An 18,747-nucleotide genomic window follows, 5' to 3' on the forward strand; every position below is an offset into this window, starting at 1 on the left:
AGTCTGTGTACTGCAGAGTGAATCAGACCAAAGATCAGTGGGTTAGGCCTATTCCTGCTAGAGAGGCTTGTGCTGAGGCATAGTGCTGAGCGGGCCACCGTGCATGCGCCAATCTGTCATAGTGCATATCGGCACATGTGCAGTGGCCCCCACTGCCGGCCTCTCAATCGCTGGCAGCTCGATCGCTGGCCAGCCCCATGACCCTCGCATCACCGGCCATGGGACCCCCCCCACGGCCTGATCACTAGCCCCCATACATGCCCGGGCTTGCCTCATCCTACCTCCCGCAAACCTGATCTCCTGATACCCCCCCACCTCCTGGCAGCCCAACCCCCCCCCCCTCCCCCCCCCACTGCAGCCCCCCCACAACACCCCCTCAGCTCGCTGACCCCCCCCTCCCCGATGGACAACCCTGATCGTTGGCTTCCCTCTCTCTGTCACTCAGCCCAAATGCAGAGTGGCAGCAGGACCACCCCACCCCCACCCCTATTGATTACCCCAGGCCCCGCTCTGATCAGGTCATACCCAATTAGGCTCTGCCCCCTTGGCACTGCCCTATGCCCAGTAGGCAATGCCATTTCGCCCCTTTGGCTGTGCCGGGGGCCCAGGCTGGCACTGCCAAGGTGGAAATGCCAGGTGGAAATGCCAGGTGGCACCCCCACTGGTGCCCGACCTCTGGGGGGCCTTGATTACCCCCCTTCACTCAGCAGGGTAGGACTGCCAGCAGTGGGGAGCTGTACTAAACCCTGCTGGAGTGAACCACTCCTGGCTGGGGGTTGGGGGTGGGGGTGAGGGGGGTAAGCGGAGATGGGGGAAGAGGCTAGCGGGCCCGGAGACTTCAGTCCCGGGCCCATTAATGATATTTAAATTGTATGGTAATGCATTTAACAATAATTTATGCAGCTTCGCACCAATTTCGGAGGCTGTGGTGTCCAGTGGGGAGCCCCCGAAACGGCCTCCACAAGTAGCGCAGTGGGATGGAAGAATTGCCCCCCATGATCTTTCCAAAACTTTCAACGTTTCCCACTCTGCGAATTCCCAATCTCAATCATTCGGCTGCACCGCAGCACCAAGTGGACGCTGACCTTGTAATGGAGCAAGGAGAAATCGGAGAACCTTCCATCCCAAGCCGCTTCACTCAGACCAACTTCCCACAGGCCCAGAATCAATACTGGTGTTTGTTTCCTTGGCCAGTGAGGCTGGAAGGAACGAATAATCACGCTACTTCCAAAAAAGATCCAAAACCTGAGGCAACCGGGAGTCGCACTGTATTTAAAATCCTCACAAAGTCAGGGAGAAAGATCCAAACGGAAGTCAAACAATTGACTGTGATTAATCCTGACTTTGATGTTCTCTCCATTTCATCAGAGGGGCAGCTTGTACTGTTCAAACAGAGAGCGGTTGATAGAGTAATACTCCTCCTGGGCGGCACAGTGGATAGCACTGATGTTTCACAGCTCCAAGGACCTGGGTTCGATTCCTGGCTCGGGTCACTGACCGTGTGGAGTTTGCACGTTCTCCCTGTGTCTGCGTGGGTTTCCTCCGGGTGCTCCTGTTTCCTCCCACAGTCTAAAGATGTGCGGGTTAGGTTAATTGGCCATGCTAAATTGATCCTTAGTGTCCTGGGATGTGTAAATTAGAGGGATTAGTGGGGTAAATGTGTGGTGTAGTGGGGGTAAGGCCTAGGTGGGATTGGTGCAGGCTCGATGGGCCGAATGGCCTCCCTCTGCACTGTAGGGTTTCTATGATTCTCGCACAAGGATGCTTTACCGTGTCCAATCCAGTTTCACAAAAGATAGCTCCACCGTGCTGAAGATCATTATTCTTGTTTTAATCTGCAGACCCCTTGCCCTGCTGCACCCTGAAAGAATTGCTGTTCGCACGATTTCTTACCTTGAAAACTATTTTTGAAATCATTGAAAGGCAACAACAAATAAAGGCTTGCATAGTAAGGTGTTAAGCATGGGCTCAGTGTGTCACAGTTAAAACACCATGTTTTGGGATGTGCCTATATTACCCAATGACTAACTATATTCCCTGAGCTCGGCTAACTCTGTCTTTTGCATGCAGAACCCTTCAATATCTTCAATAAACAAAGAGAACACTCAGTATAATAACAGGGCTGTGTGGGAATTGTAACCCTGTTTTGTTTTAGCAGCAAATGAAGATAAAAGCAACCATCATGATTTGATTCACTTACTTCAAACAGTATAGTGTATCATTTGCGCCAATTATACAAAACATGCTATTCACACAACAATGAGTCACCCACACTGACTTAAATCAAATAACTCCCGACAGCCATCCTTCTCAATTTGGCCAAAGCTCTAACTCAGATCCTGTTGAATAATCGGACTGACTTCGCAGCCCGTGCAGTACATGAATTACTGTGACCCAGGCCCCGATTTTCACTGAGTCGTCAGAATGCGAGAGCTTTTTAAAAATGGCGCGATTCCCACCCCTGTTACCAAAGAACAAAGAAAATTACCGCACAGGAACAGGCCTTCGGCCCTCCAAGCCTGCACCGACCATGCTGCCCGATTTAACTAAAACCCCCTCCCCTTCCGGGGACCATATCACTCTATTCCCATCCTATTCATGTATTTGTCCAGATGCCCTTTAAAAGTCACTACTGTATCCACTTCCACTATCTCCCCCGGCAACGGGTTACAGGCACCCAACACCCTCTGTGTAAAAAAACTTGCCTCGGACATCTCCTTTAAACCTTGCCCCTCGCACCTTAAATCTATGCCTCCTTGTAATTGACTCTTCCACCCTGGGAAAAAACTTCTGACTATCCACTCTTTCCATGCCCCTCATAATCTTGTAGACTTCTATCAGGTCGCCCCTCAACCTCCATCGTTCCAGCAGTTTCACCAATTGTCACCAGTGCTGGATCAGGATGTGGTTAGTGAATCCATACCCTGAACACCCTATCTGTCCGGCTCCATTACTGAGTCATGCCAGCTTCTCCCACACTCGTGGTTCACAGGCCTCAGAGGAAACATGGGCAGGGTTTTCCGGCCATGTGTGCCCCAAGATTGGGGCCTGAGGTCAACGGACCTTTAAAGAGTCAGCCAAATTTTCTGTTCTTCCCACTGTAGAGTGGGGGGTGGTGCTGGGTAAGATGCTCTGTTGGAGAGTCGGTGCAGACTCGATGAGCTGAATGGCCTCTTTCTGCACTGTAAGGATTCAATGGTTACTTGCTGTACTTTATTTATTTTTTGTTCCATGGACAAGGACTCTCAGATCCCTCTATGCTGCAGCATTCTGTAATCTCTCAATTTAAATTATATTGTGTACTTTCATTCTTCCAACTTCACACTTTGTCATATTGCATTCCTATTGCCAAGTTTATCCATACTCCCTTAACCTATCCGTATCTCTTTGCAGATTTTGGTCTGGATTTTCATCAGGAAGTTGGGTGCACGGAATCTTTAAAAATTGAACTTCCTATTTTCCATCCACTTTGCCGGGTTAGATTAGAAGTCGGGACGGCCGAGTTTGAGAGCAGTGAGGGGTCAGAGCCGGACCTGGTGGGGGTTGGACATCTCGGGCACAGATTCAAAAGCAGGCCGTCCGAAAGACCCATTCGAAAGGTGGCTGTTGGCGGTAAATGTCCTGACCCTGGAGGAAATGTCCTCATCTCATCAGGCAAGTGTCAAAGCTGGAGATATGGTCCAGTTATTCAGTGAGGAAAATGGAGAAAAGAGTTGCTGCAATGACCCAGTCTTGTTCGACCCCAGCTGACATTGAAACAGGGTTTGTGGTGGCTCTGTTGGTGATGGTCATAACTTATACATAGCAATGGAATAGGTGGAGGATGGTAGAGAGGAGGGCAGCTCAGTTTGAAGAAAATAATCCAGATGTTTTTGCAGCTGACAGAGTCAGAAGCTTCTGTTAAGTCTAAAAAGGCCATGTGCCGTAGTTACTGGCGCTGGCCCTCTTCTTGAATTTGCCATGCAGTAAAGTTCATGGATTGCATTTTACAGGGGAATGGGGGTCGGGGGAGGGGGGGGGGGGTGGGTGGGGAGGGGGGGAGAGGGGTTGGTGCTGAGGGCTGCTGGGAATCACAGTTTCGCTGAGACCCCCAGCATGCTCCCTTTTGCCCAGATGAGGAAATATGAGTTTGTACAGCTGTGCCAGGAGTGTTTCCTTAACACGTCTCCACCGCTTATCCAGCATCTAAATCTGTTCCAGCTCACTTTAACCAACTCTGATTTCATGCATTTGTAATTGCTTTTATTGAAGTTTAAGTCACCCATTCCGGACACAAGTTTTTTGCTTGTTAACTGAAGGTGAAGTTCCATCATGTCATGATTATTCTTTCTCACAGGATCCTTTAGTATGAGGTCATTCATTAATCCTATGTCATTACATATCTAAAATAGTCTGTGGTCTTGCTGGTTTTAGAACAAAGAACAAAGAACAGTACAGCACAGGAAACAGGCCCTTCGGCCCTCCAAGCCTGTGCCGCTCCTTGGTCCAACTAGACCAATCGTTTGTATCCCTCCATTCCCAGGCTGCTCATGTGACTATCCAGGTAAGTCTTAAACAATGTCAGCGTGCCTGCCTCCACCACCCTACTTGGCAGCGCATTCCAGGCCCTCACCACCCTCTGTGTAAAAAACGTCCCTCTGATGTCTGAGTTATACTTCGCCCCTCTCAGCTTGAGCCCGTGACCCCTCGTGATCGTCACCTCCGACCTGGGAAAAAGCTTCCCACTGTTCACCCTATCTATACCCTTCATAATCTTGTACACCTCTATTAGATCTCCCCTCATTCTCCGTCTTTCCAAGGTGAACAACCCCAGTCTATCCAATCTCTCCTCATAGCTAAGACCCTCCATACCAGGCAACATCCTGGTAAACCTTCTCTGCACTCTCTCCAATGCCTCCACGTCCTTCTGGTAGTGCGGCGACCAGAACTGGACGCAGTACTCCAAATGTGGCCTAACCAGCGTTCTATACAGCTGCATCATCAGACTCCAGCTTTTATACTCTATACCCCGTCCTATAAAGGCAAGCATACCATATGCCTTCTTCGCCACCTTCTCCACCTGTGTTGCCACCTTCAAGGATTTGTGGACTTGCACACCTAGGTCCCTCTGTGTTTCTATACTCCTGATGACACTGCCATTTATTGTTTTACAGCATCTTATTGTAGTATTGAAGATTAGCTCATTAGCTTATCGCCAAAGAGTCATTTACATTTTTAAAAATAGGTGTGAATGTACACCATGGGCCCTATTTTACCATTTTCATTCTAAGTGCTGGGCGGACTTGAACCTGGGAGTGTTTCAGATCCGACTTTTAGACACATTCTCAGACGTCCCCATACGCACTCTGCCTGGAAAAATATCAGCAATTCCGAATCGCGCAGCCTTTGACTTGCTGTCTATTTATTTGTTAATGTCACAAGTAGGCTTACATTAACACTGCAATGACGTTACTGTGAAAATCCCGAGTCGCCACACTCCGGCGCCTGTTCGGGTACACTGAGGGAGAATTTAGCATGGCCGATGCACCTAACCAGCACATCTTTGGACTGTGGGAGGAAACCGGAGCACCCGGAGGAAACCCACACAGACACGGGGAGAATGTGCATAGACAGTGACCCAAGCCGGGAATCGAACCCGGGTCCTTGGCACTGTGAGGCAGCAGTACTAACCACTGTGCCTCCATGCTGTCTTGCCTCAATGCCACAGATTACGTAGATTTGGGAGGCACACAGCAGTAAAAACATTTTGCTGCTGTACTATTGAGCATTTAAGAGAATATTCAAAGATAAACCAGGTGATAGTCGGAGTTGATATGAATGACTGGGCCCTACTTTGTGTGCCCTGTAGTAGGTTATTTAAAGATTGGCAGAAATCAAAGTTCAAAGTTTCCTGATTGTTACGGGGTGAAATTGGCTTCAGATAGCAGTGTGAAACAAGCTGCCCATTTTGAGACACAAACACTGATTGAATTTACAGAAGATAATAGGGTCTGACACATTGCTATCACTGAGTTTCCATTGCAACCCGAGACCAATTTCACCCACTCAGTGTTTACAAAGAGACAATGTAGGATTTTGAAATCTGTTGCATTGGTGTCATATTTATTTAATTTCGCCAATGAGTAGTTAGCAGTCTGGGGTCTATAGTTTGTCAGATTGTTGCTTATTTTTAAAGCTCTGGACAGTACAAGGTAGCGTTGCAATGAATTGATGCATATCATAAAGGGGCCACTATTCACCAAAAGTTTTAAAATAAAGTTTATTTTGTTAGTGTCACAAGTAGACTTACATTAACACTGCAATGAAGTTACAGTGAAAATCCCCTAGTCGCCACACTCCGGCGCCTGTTCGGGTACACTGAGGGAGAATTTAGCACGGCCAATGCATCTAACCAGCACGTCTTTCAGACTGTGGGAGGGAACCAGAGCACCGGGATGAAACACCTACATTGACTTAAATCAAGTAACTCCCGACCGGAGCACCCGGAGGAAACCCACGCAGACACTGGGAGGATGTGCAGACTCCGCACAGACAGTGACCCAAGCCGGGAATCGAGCTGTGAGGCTGCAGTGCTAATCACTGTGCCACCGTGCTGCCCTTTGTCCAAACACCATTGGCAGGATTTTTCCTTCAGAGGATGGAGACAAAAGTTGGGACTGTTTGAAGGTCCCCAACCAATGAACCTCCCCCTCTCTGCACCCCCTCCCCACCTCCGCTCAGTAGTAGTCAGAGGCCCCGATTCTTCCAAAGGCAGCAAATTGAATAGTTAAACGGTGGGGTTTCCATCCAATTAAGGACAACAGGCAGGCTCTCAAAGCTCGGGGCAGCCAATAAGCAGTGCTCTGGCTTCATAGAATCACAGAATCATAGAAACCCTACAGTGCAGAAGGAGGCCATTCGGCCCATCGAGTCTGCACCGACCACAATCCCACCCAGGCCCTACCCCCACATATTTACCTGCTAATCCCTCTAACCTACGCATCTCAGGACTCTAAGGGGCAATTTTTAACCTGGCCAATCAACCTAACCCGCACATCTTTGGCTTGATAGGAACACAATGAGAAGTCTCACAACACCAGGTTAAAGTCCAACAGGTTTATTTGGTAGCACAAGCCACAAGCTTTCGGAGCGCTGCCCCTTCATCAGGTGAGTGGGAGTTCTGTTCACGGACGGGGCATATAAAGACACAAACTCAATTAGTAACTAACTGGCCTGGCTGGAGACAATACACATCTCTTTAACCTGTGCTTAACCTTCTCTCCATTCACATTAAGACTTGATTACCTGTAAAGACTCGCATTCCAACCATTATTTTGTAAATTGAGTTTGTGTCTTTATATGCCCTGTTTGTGAACTGAAATCCCACTCACCTGATGAAGGTGCAGCACTCCGAAAGCTAGTGGCTTTTGCTACCAAATAAACCTGTTGGACTTTAACCTGGTGTTGTTAAACTTCTTACTGTGTTTACCCCAGACCAACGCCGGCATCTTCACATCATTGATAGGAACGGCAGGCTGCAATAGAGTGTTGGTAAGGGAGAGAGCAATTCAAAATGGAGGCACCTTCTCTCAAACCTCGTTGAACCTGAATCAAAATGTAGCTTTGGCAGACGGGCCACTCTGGGAGGGTAGGTGGGGGAGGAACTCTAGAGGGTGACCCTGTGGCTGCTCCTGCATCCAGGCAAATAGGGAGGGCCATTGAAGTCAATGAAAATGAAACTTGTGCAATGTAGTCCAGGCAGCTTCTCTGATTTCTCCTGTTTCACCCTTTTATCCAAAGTCAAAATTACCCACACTGTTCTAACTTAAATAACCCTGCTGCTGGCCGAAATAGAAGTTAAATCCATGCTCTGCTTCAGGTGGTTGGAGGGGAAGGATGACGAGAAGGCTGATTCCCACTGTTAGGGCAAAGTCTGAGGAACAGTCTCCGTGCTAATAGCCTACCGTGTATCCTGAGACTGTGACCCCCCCTCTAGACCTCCCCAGCCAGAGGAAACATCATCCCTGCATCCAGCCTGTCCAGTCCTGTCAGAACTTTATACATTTTAATTAGATGCTTTCTCATTCTTCTAAAATCCAGTGAGTACAGGCCAGGCTGGCTCAATCTCTCTCATACGACAATGAACAAAGCACACTCGAAGCAATTATCAGTGAACTAACAGCTCGATCTTGTTAAAAACCTGTCTGAAGCTCATGGTGTCACTTTGGTCTCAGGTTGTGGTGGTTTTAACGTGATGTCTCACTGTGTTGGGGCCCCCGACGGCTTCTCCTCTCCCTGAAGACAGGGCTGCAACCTTTCTTGCATCTGGAGTAATGGAACTCCCCATTAACCAGCAGTTTCATTAACCGACATTCCCAGAGCATGCCAAATAATAAAAATGTTACAGTATATAGTACTGACTTATTACAAAATGCTGTCATAAGCAGGGCTTAAGAACACCTATTGATTTATAAGGGTGAATGTTACATTTGCAAACTCCTGGGTGGAGAGCCTCATCTGTGAGAAATGCATATTGTGAACTTGCCTACACCTAGCCCATAATTTCCTGAACATTATTGGGAGCAATTTCTTGGGCTGCATGAGGGAAATTTTCCCAAATTTTCCTTCTGGTTGGAAATGTTTGCACCAGGACTATGTGAATGGAAAGAGGATATAATGCAGAGCAACAAACAATCTGTAACAAGGGTAATTTTGATGAACTCTGTGTCATTTCTGCATACAACTCTGCAGAGCAGTAGCTGGTACAGAAAGGGCACCTGTGAAGGAGACTGAGATAATAGGGAGACGGTACCTGTACAGCTTGAGAGTTACAGTTCCATAAACAATCGCAAAGCCAAGAAGACGAACCCATCGAAGAAGAATACATCTGAATATGCTTGGCTCAAAGTAGAGTATAACAACCTGCAGGAAGAAAACAAAGGCAATTATTTCTGCATCAGTTCGGGAAAATGTAACACTTGGTGCGTGCAATGTCCACATAAAGGTACTTGTGGGTCAAGTTAGTATCGGGAAGAATGAAAAGTAAATCTTCCTCGAATCAGATCCCCCTTAACCTTATTCAAAATGTTCCTTGAAGTACTATCCAAACCAATGGCGTCTCTGGGACTATTCATTTCATGCTATTTTGTTTAAAGGGGACACCTTTGAATATTGTTGGATAGAATCATAGAATCCCTACAGTGCAAAAAGAGGCTATTCTGCCCACAGGTTTGCACCGACAACAATCCTGCCCAGGCCCTATCCCATTAACCTCACATATTTATCCCACTAATCCCTCTAACCTACACATCCCGAGACACCAAAGGGCAATTTAGCGTTGCCAATGCACCTAACCCGCACATTTTTGGAGTGTGAGAGGAAACCGGAGCACCTGGAAGAAACCCATACAGACACGGGGAGAACGTGCAAACCCCACACGGACAGTGACCCAAGCCGGGAATCAAACCCGGGTCCTTGGCGCTGTGAGGCAACAGTGCTAACCACTGTACCATCGGGCCGCCCATTTTTCTTTACGGCCATCGCCGGCATCCCCTGCTCCTCTGTTGCTCCCAGCCACCATAGCATACAAATGAATCCCCTCCACTCATCCACGAGGCTCCCATTGGTGTCCGCCTCTTGGCACAGGTTGGCACTGCCAGGTTGCCTTGAGCATGGTACTAACCTGACAGTGCCAACCTGCGCCAAGGGCCAGAGCCACGGGGCATTGCCAGGCCACTGCTATTATCATATATTTAGAACACACCCCTCCTTTTCTTCATGATTTTGAGCATTATTCTGGTGTATATGTAAATATTCACCATGCATTAAAAAAAAAATATCCATTCATGAAACTAGAAAACATGTAATAAGCTTACAGATATATTTCATGTTCTCCTATTAGTTGTACTGCCATATGTTTCCTGAAGAATATTTTGCAAACCAGTGGTCCAAAAGTTGTAAATGGCAGTTGAATGTATTTGCTAAAATGCCCAAAGTTTTATGAATGAAGTGTTTCCAGAGTTTGATAAGTTGAATATATTTAAAGGTGATGAGGTCTTGCTAATTTAACTTTAGCTCTTTGACGATTGCAATGACAAATAATTCAGAAAAATCCACGGCAGAAAATTAAACATTTGTGGCGGAGTTGGAAGCGTGGCATAGACACATTTGTCAATCAATGTAGTAGATCAGGTTTAATCGGAACAGTTCATCTGCCCATGAATCAGATTGTCGCTCTGATGCAAAGCTGCAGTATTGGACAAAGACATTGGACCTGTTGGATACAAGTGTCAGTGGTCATGTCCTAATAAAACAAGAAAGGAAATCTTTCAGTTGACATTATAGGCTTTCTGCAGCCAATTTGCTGCAGGAAACAGCATATAATACAAAAATACCCTGTCCCACCTAATACTAAAATCATATTTAAAAAAAACTCCACTGTGATTTATTTGAGGGATATTTACATTTTTGCTGAAGGATCCACGCATTCCAACTGTAGGAAATGCACTTTGTGGCTAAGCTGTGACAAATAAGGAAGTAGGTGTAGAATATTCAAATATATCCCTCTCGATAGGACAAAAAATCTTCAAACTTGACATCACCCCACTTCAGCCTTGCTCCACAATACCTCTGCAAACTTATAGGAGAAATGCCGATGAATTGCCTTAAATGGGAGAATCAGCAGCCAAAGTGAATACTGAGAAGGGGAAAAAAAACGCACAACCGGAAAAGCTTGTACAAACAAAGCATTCCTTACAAAGGCTATAAAATGAATAAAGACCACAGATCTCGGGATGACTCATTAAAAGGGTGTCCTCCCTTATCGGCATTTTGGTGAGAACTTCTGTGAGCAAAGGCCCCAGAAGCCAGAGAAAAAAAAGAAGTAACCAGTTTATCTAAGTGACAGTGCTTCATCAGGAGCATCAACATGGCTAGGTTTAGTGGACAAAAGAAAGGTTTAACAAAGGGGAACAAAATATAAAAGTAAGAGGTTTTATTGCAGCTGTACAGGGCTTTGGTGAGTAACACAAGTTCAAAGAGTTAATCCCCTTTTGATTTCAAGTGCATAGGAACATAAGACTTGACAGGAGGAGACCATTCAGCCATCCGAGCCTGCTCCACCATTCGATAAGATCATGGCTGATTTGATAATGGTCTCAACTCCACTTTCCTGCCTGCTCTCCACAACTTTTAACTCCCTTGTCTATCAAATATCTGCCTAACTCGGCCTCAGATAAATTCAATGATCCAGCCTCCGCTGCTTTCTGATGAAGGAAATTCCAACTACTAATGACCCTCAGAGAAAATAAATCGCTATCTTCTTAGAAGGGAGACGCCTAATTCTTAAATGGTGTCTCCTAATTTTAATCTCCTCCACAAACCTCCTTCCAGGAGCCACCCGAACAGGCTCCCTCAGGATCTTATGTGGTTCAATAAGATTGTCTCTCATTCTTTGAAACTCCAACCTGCTCAACCTTTCTTCAGAAGGTAAGCTCTGCATTCCAGGAACGAGTAAAGTGAACATTCTCTGAACTGCTTCACATGCAATTATACCCTTTTTCAAATAACCAAAACTGTACACAGTACTCCTGTCACTCTGATTGATCAACAGAAATTAGACTTCTATGGAAATAAAAGATGTTATAGGAGCGACATTTTGACAATAAACTCCTCATTCTCCATTCAGTTATAGTAGTCTTTGTAGCAGAAAGTGTAGGAGTCCTTTGCCTTATGTTTGTCAAAGTGTATCTCTGTAAAATCAGAAAGTACAACAATAACAGGCAGAGCGGAAAGTAATAAAAGTTAAAATTATATCCTTGCACCAGCCAGGTACAAACAGATATACTTCGATTCGTCACTCCTTAGGGAAGTTGAATGTAGGTCCAGTGGTCTGGATAGACCTACTAGAGTGGAGGTGAATTTACCCAGGATTTGGGAATCCAGAAATAATGCACTGTCCCTATTGAAACAAAGGTTTATTGGTCTGATATCTCCAAAGGAAAACAGCACCTTCCCAGCAGAAGGTGAGACAATCAATTCAATCTACCCCAGCTCATGATGGTGAGGTTGCATAAATTAAAGGAATGTTGTTCTCTCCAAGCCAATGGACTTCAATCTATTCAGCAAAATGGCAATCTTATTAACGATGTGGAGATGCCGGCGTTGGACTGGGGTAAACACAGTAAGAAGTTTAACAACACCAGGTTAAAGTCCAACAGGTTTATTTGGTAGCAAAAGCCACACAAGCTTTCGAGGCTCTGAGCCCCTTCTTCAGGTGAGTGGGAATTCTGTTCACAAACAGAACTTATAAGACTTATAAGTTCTGTTTGTGAACAGAATTCTTATAAGTTCTGTTTGTGAACAGAATTCCCACTCACCTGAAGAAGGGGCTCAGAGCCTCGAAAGCTTGTGTGGCTTTTGCTACCAAATAAACCTGTTGGACTTTAACCTGGTGTTGTTAAACTTCTTACAATCTTATTAACGTCAGCTATTTAAGGATCTAATCTTAAATTAATCTTGCCAATTTATATCAATCTCACTGATCGCAACTACAACATTATAATTAACAAATAATCAAGGCTGAATCTCTGTGACATAGCCACTTAACACATATTATGAAAATCCCCTAGTTGCCACACTCTAGTGTCTGAGTACACTGCGGGAGAAATTAGCATGGCTAATGCACCCAACCAGCATGTCTTTCGGACTGTGGGAGGAAACCCACACAGACACGGGGAGAACGTGCAGACTCCGCACAGACAGTGACCCAAGCCAGGAATCAAACCTGGGTTCCTGGCGCTGTTTGGCAGCAGTGCTAACCACTGTACCACCATGCCATCCACATATTCTTATATTCAGGTGAGAAGATATATAAAGGCTTGAGAACTGTGGAGGATGGAAATGGCACTGAAGGTATAAAACCCCTGAGTACAAGAATGATTGGTGCTAGCCCTTTATGGTCACCAGGGAGAAGATTATGGAGAAGACAGAAGCAACTGGCTGACTATATTCAACTATGGCCTGTTCACCTTCACCTGCAGACTGAATAAACATTCAGCCACAATAGCTACACTTCCTTTGTCTGAAAAACAAAGTTTAAATAAAAAATGGTATTCAGAATAGAATAGAGTGGCACAGTGGTTAGCATTGCTGTCTCACAGTGCCAGGGACCTAGGTTTAATTCCAACCTTGGGGTCTGTGTGGAGGTTGCACATTCTGCCCGTGTCTGCGTGGGTTTCCTTTGGATGCTCCAGTTTCCTCCCACAGTCAAAAGATATGCACATTAGACGGATTAGCCATGGTAAATATGTGGGGTTACGGGGATAGTGTGGAGGGGTGGGCCTGGGTGGGATGCTCTTTCGAAGTGTCAGTGCAGACTCGATGGGCCAGATGGCCTCTTTCTGCACTATAGGATTCCATGGGTCTAAACCATCTAGAATCATAGTTAATTTTGTAATCCTAGAGTTAAAGAACTTGTACAACAACTGGACATATATTTACCCTACAGTTTTTGCAAGTCTTGATGGAGATTGATAACGTAAATATAATCCAATGGCTGGAATCTTCTGGCTGTTTGTGCGGGCAGGATCTTCTGTTCTCGCCAATGGCGGTGCCCTGCTGTGGGTGGCAAGGAGAGCATTCAACGGGAAACTCTATTGACAACAGTGAGACCAGAAGATCCTGTCACCAGGCAATGGCAGGCCATCTCCTGTCGCCGCTGAACGTGTGGCGGGTTGCGTGGTAAATCACTCCTGTAAGTTCGGTGAGCTAAATTTAGTCATGATTAACTCTTCGGAAGAGACTGGATGATCCTATAGAAAATCAGAATAAGCTAAGACCTCTCCTGCTGTTTCCATTTAAAACTAATTAGATTCTTATTTTCGACTATTTGTTCCTGATCCTCATGAATATCCAATGTTGAAATAGTTGTTTCCATAAAGCACGCACTGGCACTAACACCCGCAGGCAGATGCCTATGTACTGTGAACCTTCTACAAAGGTGTTTTCCAGGCTTCATCATCAGCTCCCTACTTAATCTAAAAATATTTCAGGCTCCATTAAGGGATGAACATGTAGTCTAGGCCGGGGCTTCACTGAGGAGGTGGAACAGTTCCTGGCTTCACCAATTGATGCTTGCATACCATCTCGATGTGTGTCCTTAGGCCAGGCGTGTAACTTTTAAGTTGTTTGGATTATTAATTGCTTGTACTAAGACACTGAAAATGATCCCCTTGCATGGTATTTTGTCAGTAGCTTTAATATTTCATGACATGGCCATCACTTGCAAGACAAAAGGTTCAGTTCTGACATTGTTTTTAACCCAAGGAATTCCAACATTACCATCCTTGATAATTGGCCTGGATTTTCACTCCCAATTAGGGCACTTGCCTTGGGGAAAAAGTGCCCTAATGTTGGAATCTTCACTCCAGACAGGTGCAGGATGGAGTTGGACCTGTCTATCCCTGATGCCAATTACAGGGGCTGTGGAGTGCCAAGGCAGATTGTTTAAAAGGCCCACGCGATTCTCTGGGACTTCGGACTGGTTGTTTTCTTAACCATTAAGTCCTCTAGCCCTCAACCCTCATATCACTCCCCATGCCACCATACATGTCAACTCATATCCTCCACCCACGACCCTTTGCCCTTACATCCTTCATGACAACTCAACTAGTATCCACCATGGACAAGCCTCAGGGGCCATGCTTGGATTAAATAAAATAAAGTTCTAAATATCTATTGCAGATTACTGCATAAAAAACACTCTTCGTAATGACGACCCATTCAGTATATTTGAATCCCCGCAAGTATGTAATCCCTTACATTTATATTCATGACCTCATCAAAGTTAGCTAATCCTTTAATAACCTCTTTGAGCTCTCACTGAAACCATGAACTTACACCCCCATGAAAATAATAGGTTGTAGAAATCAGTCAAGCATTAATAATTCCATAATGATATAGATATAATGAAGGGTCATCCAGACTTGAAACGTTGGTTCTATTCTCTCTCCATAGATGCTGTCAGACTTGCTGAGAGATTTTCTAGCATTTTTTGTTTCTGTAGCAGTAAGAATATGTAGGTTGATGATGGAGATCACAGAATGGTCACAGATGGGATACAGTGGATGTGTGAACATGGTTCAAAGCAGGCGGGTGTGACATGCCATGACAGCAGATCTCCTGGTAGGAATAGTTACGAGTAGGACAGGAGAGGAGGTACTAGTTACAAATTGCTTCTAAATAAACTGCGCTTTATAAAAGAGACCCAGTACACGATGACAACACTCAATTTAAGCCATTTCCTCAGTTTAATGCGTCCACTTTAAGGGTGATCAATAAAGGAAGTATCAGCAAGATTGCCTCATTGATGCAAAAATGATTTGCACTCAAAAGAAAAGCCTCAACGTTCTTACTTCCATCGATCACAGACTGATAAAATTATTTGTGATCAATGATCTCTATTTCACAAATGCGATAATGGACTCTAAAATGTGAAAGTCTTTGTTGGAGTCAGCAGGAATGGAGGGGCAAGGAGTGAAGCCCCACAATGCCATGACATTATGTAATAATTGATCAGCATTCATCATTATTTGTAAATAAGGAATACTTCCATCTCTGATGGAGGGACTTGGGTGGGGGACATGGATCAAGACTTAATTCAAACGCTCCAATTTGCCTTTTTCTCTGTAGTTCTAAATTCCTTTGTATATTTGTATGGAGTTCACCTGCTGTTCAGTACTTAAAGCTGAATAGGAGCTTTGGGATTAAGGATTTCTTACATTTCAATTCAAATTGGCAAAGTTGTGTATTAGCCACAAAGCCAAAATCTTTAAAATGCGTCGGATTTGTTAAAAATCCGTTCTGCGTCTCACAGAGCCAGGTTCATTCGCCAACAGAATCAACAGATGAGGAAAACAACATACATAACAAATGATAGTTGTCTACTTTAAAAAGATTTAGAAAAGCAACAACACTTATATTGTGTCTTTAATGAAGAAAAATGTCTCAAGGTGCTTCACAAGTCTATTAACAATCAAAATTTGGTTCAGAGCCAGAGATGGTGATATCAGGACAGACAACGAAAAGATTGGCCAAAGAGGTAGGTTTTAAGGAATGCCTTAATGGAGGAAAGAGAGGTAGAGATTCAGGTGGTTTCTCGAAGGTATTCCAGAGCTTTGAGCCAAGACAGCTGAAGGAACCAAAGGTAAAGCAATTAAAATCAGGGCTGCATAAAAGGCCAGATTTGGAGGACCCATAAATATCTTATAGGGCTGGAGGAGATTTCAGAGATAGGGAGGCATTTGAAAACAAGGATTAGAATTTTAAAATTTGGCATTGTCTGACTGGGAGCCAATGTCAGTCAGTGGGGATTGGGTATATGGAACTTGGTGTGAGGTCAGACACTGGAAGCAATGTTCTGGATGAGCAGAGGTTCAAGGAGGGTGAAAGAGGGAAGCATTGGAATAGTCAAGTTTAAGGTAACAAGTTTATAATGAGGGTTTCAGCAGCTGATCAGCTGGAGCAGGGTTAGAATTAGGCAATGTTACAGAGACAGTCATGTTAATGGAGCAGTTATGTGGTCTGAAGCTCATCTAAGGATCAGATATGACACCCAGGTTGTGAAAGGTCTGGTTCAGTCTCAGATACAGTGCACACATTTTTAAAATTCATTTTTGGGACATAGGCGTCGCTGGCTGGCCAGCATTTATTGCCCATCCCTTATTGCCCTTGTTCAGAGAGCAGTTGAGAGTCAACCACATTGCTGTGGCTCTGCAGTCACATGTAGGCCAGACCAGGTAAGGACAGATTTCCTTCCCTAAAGGACATTAGTGAACCAGATGGGTTTTTCCGACAACCGACAATGGTTTCACGGTCATCAGTAGATACTTAATTCCAGATATTTTTTATTGAATTCAAATTCCACCATCTGCCGTGGCGGGATTCACACCTGGATCGCCAGAACATTAGCTGACTTTCTGGATTAATAGTCGAGCAATAATACCACAAGGCCATCGCTTCCCCTCTGTCACATAGGTGTATTGCTTAGTCTGCCAGTGGGCCTGAAAGAGGAGGAGAACAGAGATCAGAGGAGGCAGTGGCATGGTGGTATTGTCGCTGGACTAGTAATCCAGAGACTGAGGGTACTGCTATGGGAATCCGGGTTCGAATCCCACCATGGTGAAATTTGAATTCAATAAAAAAATTTGGAATTAAAAGTCTAATAATCACCATGAAACCATCATTGATTGTTGTAAAAACTGATCTGGTTCAGGAAAGGAAATCTGCTGCTCTTAGCTGGTCTGACCTACATTTGACTCCAGACCCACAGCAATGTGGTTGACTGTTAATGGGCAATTAGGGATGGGCAACAAATGTTGGCCCAGACAGCAATGCCCACATCCCATGAAAGAATTTTAAAAATCAAATCAGAGGCCTGAGACTTGTCAAAGCTATGGGCAAGCAGAGAACATGGCTCTGGCATCTGCACGTAGCAACTCATTAGTAGGGAGGAGGGCATGATGGGAAAAGGCATCGATGGGTCGCAGTGAAGAGATACAACATGAGAGACTGGGTGGCTAGGAGAGGGAAATAGTCAACCAATATTTGGAGAAACTGAGGGATGGAAGAATTAGAAGTGGCAGGTTGGGTCAACAGGCCTCAGAGATACGGAGGCCTCAAGAGAACATAACGCAATGTTATTTTGTTGCTGCAACATAAAAATCTCAATTATAATTAAATATTCTCCACAGGTGTACTTAAAGACGACAAGTAAGTGTGACCTACAGGCATGAGGGACCTGCCCAAGAGAAAAAAATAAAGAAAATGTAAAGTATTATGGGATACTCACATGGAGTGTGTATCAAATGTAAGATTTTAAAGTTACTGTAGGTGTATGCATAATTTATATTTAACTTGTCCATTACACTATTTAAAATAGAAAGCTTTAGACTTTTGACCTGATTAGTTGAAATTCCATCTTTATGAAACAGCAACAAAGCACAACTGGATGGTTAGGGAGCTTAATATTGAGGAAGTGGCAAAATACTTTTTTAAAAAGAGCCTTCTTTTGTTTTACATTTTTTTGCTACTTCGATATTATTAAGCAGCATATTAACAGCTCCTGAACCATCCAGTTTTGTTCTGTGGTGAAAATGAGGTCATATAGGTGGAAATGGAGCCAATTAGTCACTGCGTAACTCCAAAGTGTACCTAACAGCAATTACTCCTGAGACTGACCAATCACGCAACCAGGCAGTGGGCAATCAAGAGAGTCGTCCAGCCCGACTGTCTGCCCCTCCACCATGGTTATATTTGCAGCTGGGTGTCCCTGGAGAGGGTGCACGCAATATCTGTTGGCACCATCCAGCCTTTCCATGCCTGGTGGGCACCGTGCGGTCTGGGGGGGGGGGTTTACTGACCCCTTTAATCACGTTTTGTTTTAATGTTTTAAATTTCCCTTCTGATTTGTTTATTCTGATATCCAATATCCCTTTGAGGGGTTGCTTTTTTAATTTGTCCCTTGATTTGTTTAATTCAGTTGAATTGGTTAACTTGTTGTGCTCCAAAGAGTTTTCTTCGCTGACAGCAATTATTCTTAATTGGTGTTCTGAAAGAGCCAGATTCAGTTCCACATTGGATGCAAAATATTGAATGTGCACTGCATGTTGTGACACTTTTACCATTATTAAACAACAAATTCTCGAACTTGACATAAGCAATGCAATTGTAAATCCACTTGTATATAAAGAATCAGAGAATCTCTACAGT

At 44.8% G+C, this 18,747-nt stretch overlaps 1 protein-coding gene across 1 annotated transcript in view; it reads right to left on the reverse strand.

Annotated features, from left to right (window-relative positions):
- Positions 1–18,747, reverse strand: part of gpr158a (G protein-coupled receptor 158a) — a 512,094-nt gene that overhangs the window by 111,391 nt on the left and 381,956 nt on the right. The window contains exon 6 of the mRNA XM_078200264.1: positions 8,792–8,901. Within this exon, the coding sequence (XP_078056390.1) occupies positions 8,792–8,901 (110 nt within the window). The remainder of the gene's footprint in view (positions 1–8,791; positions 8,902–18,747) is intronic.

The sequence above is a fragment of the Mustelus asterias genome, chromosome 2 (genome assembly GCF_964213995.1).
Source record: "Mustelus asterias chromosome 2, sMusAst1.hap1.1, whole genome shotgun sequence".
Taxonomy (NCBI): Eukaryota; Metazoa; Chordata; class Chondrichthyes; order Carcharhiniformes; family Triakidae; genus Mustelus; species Mustelus asterias.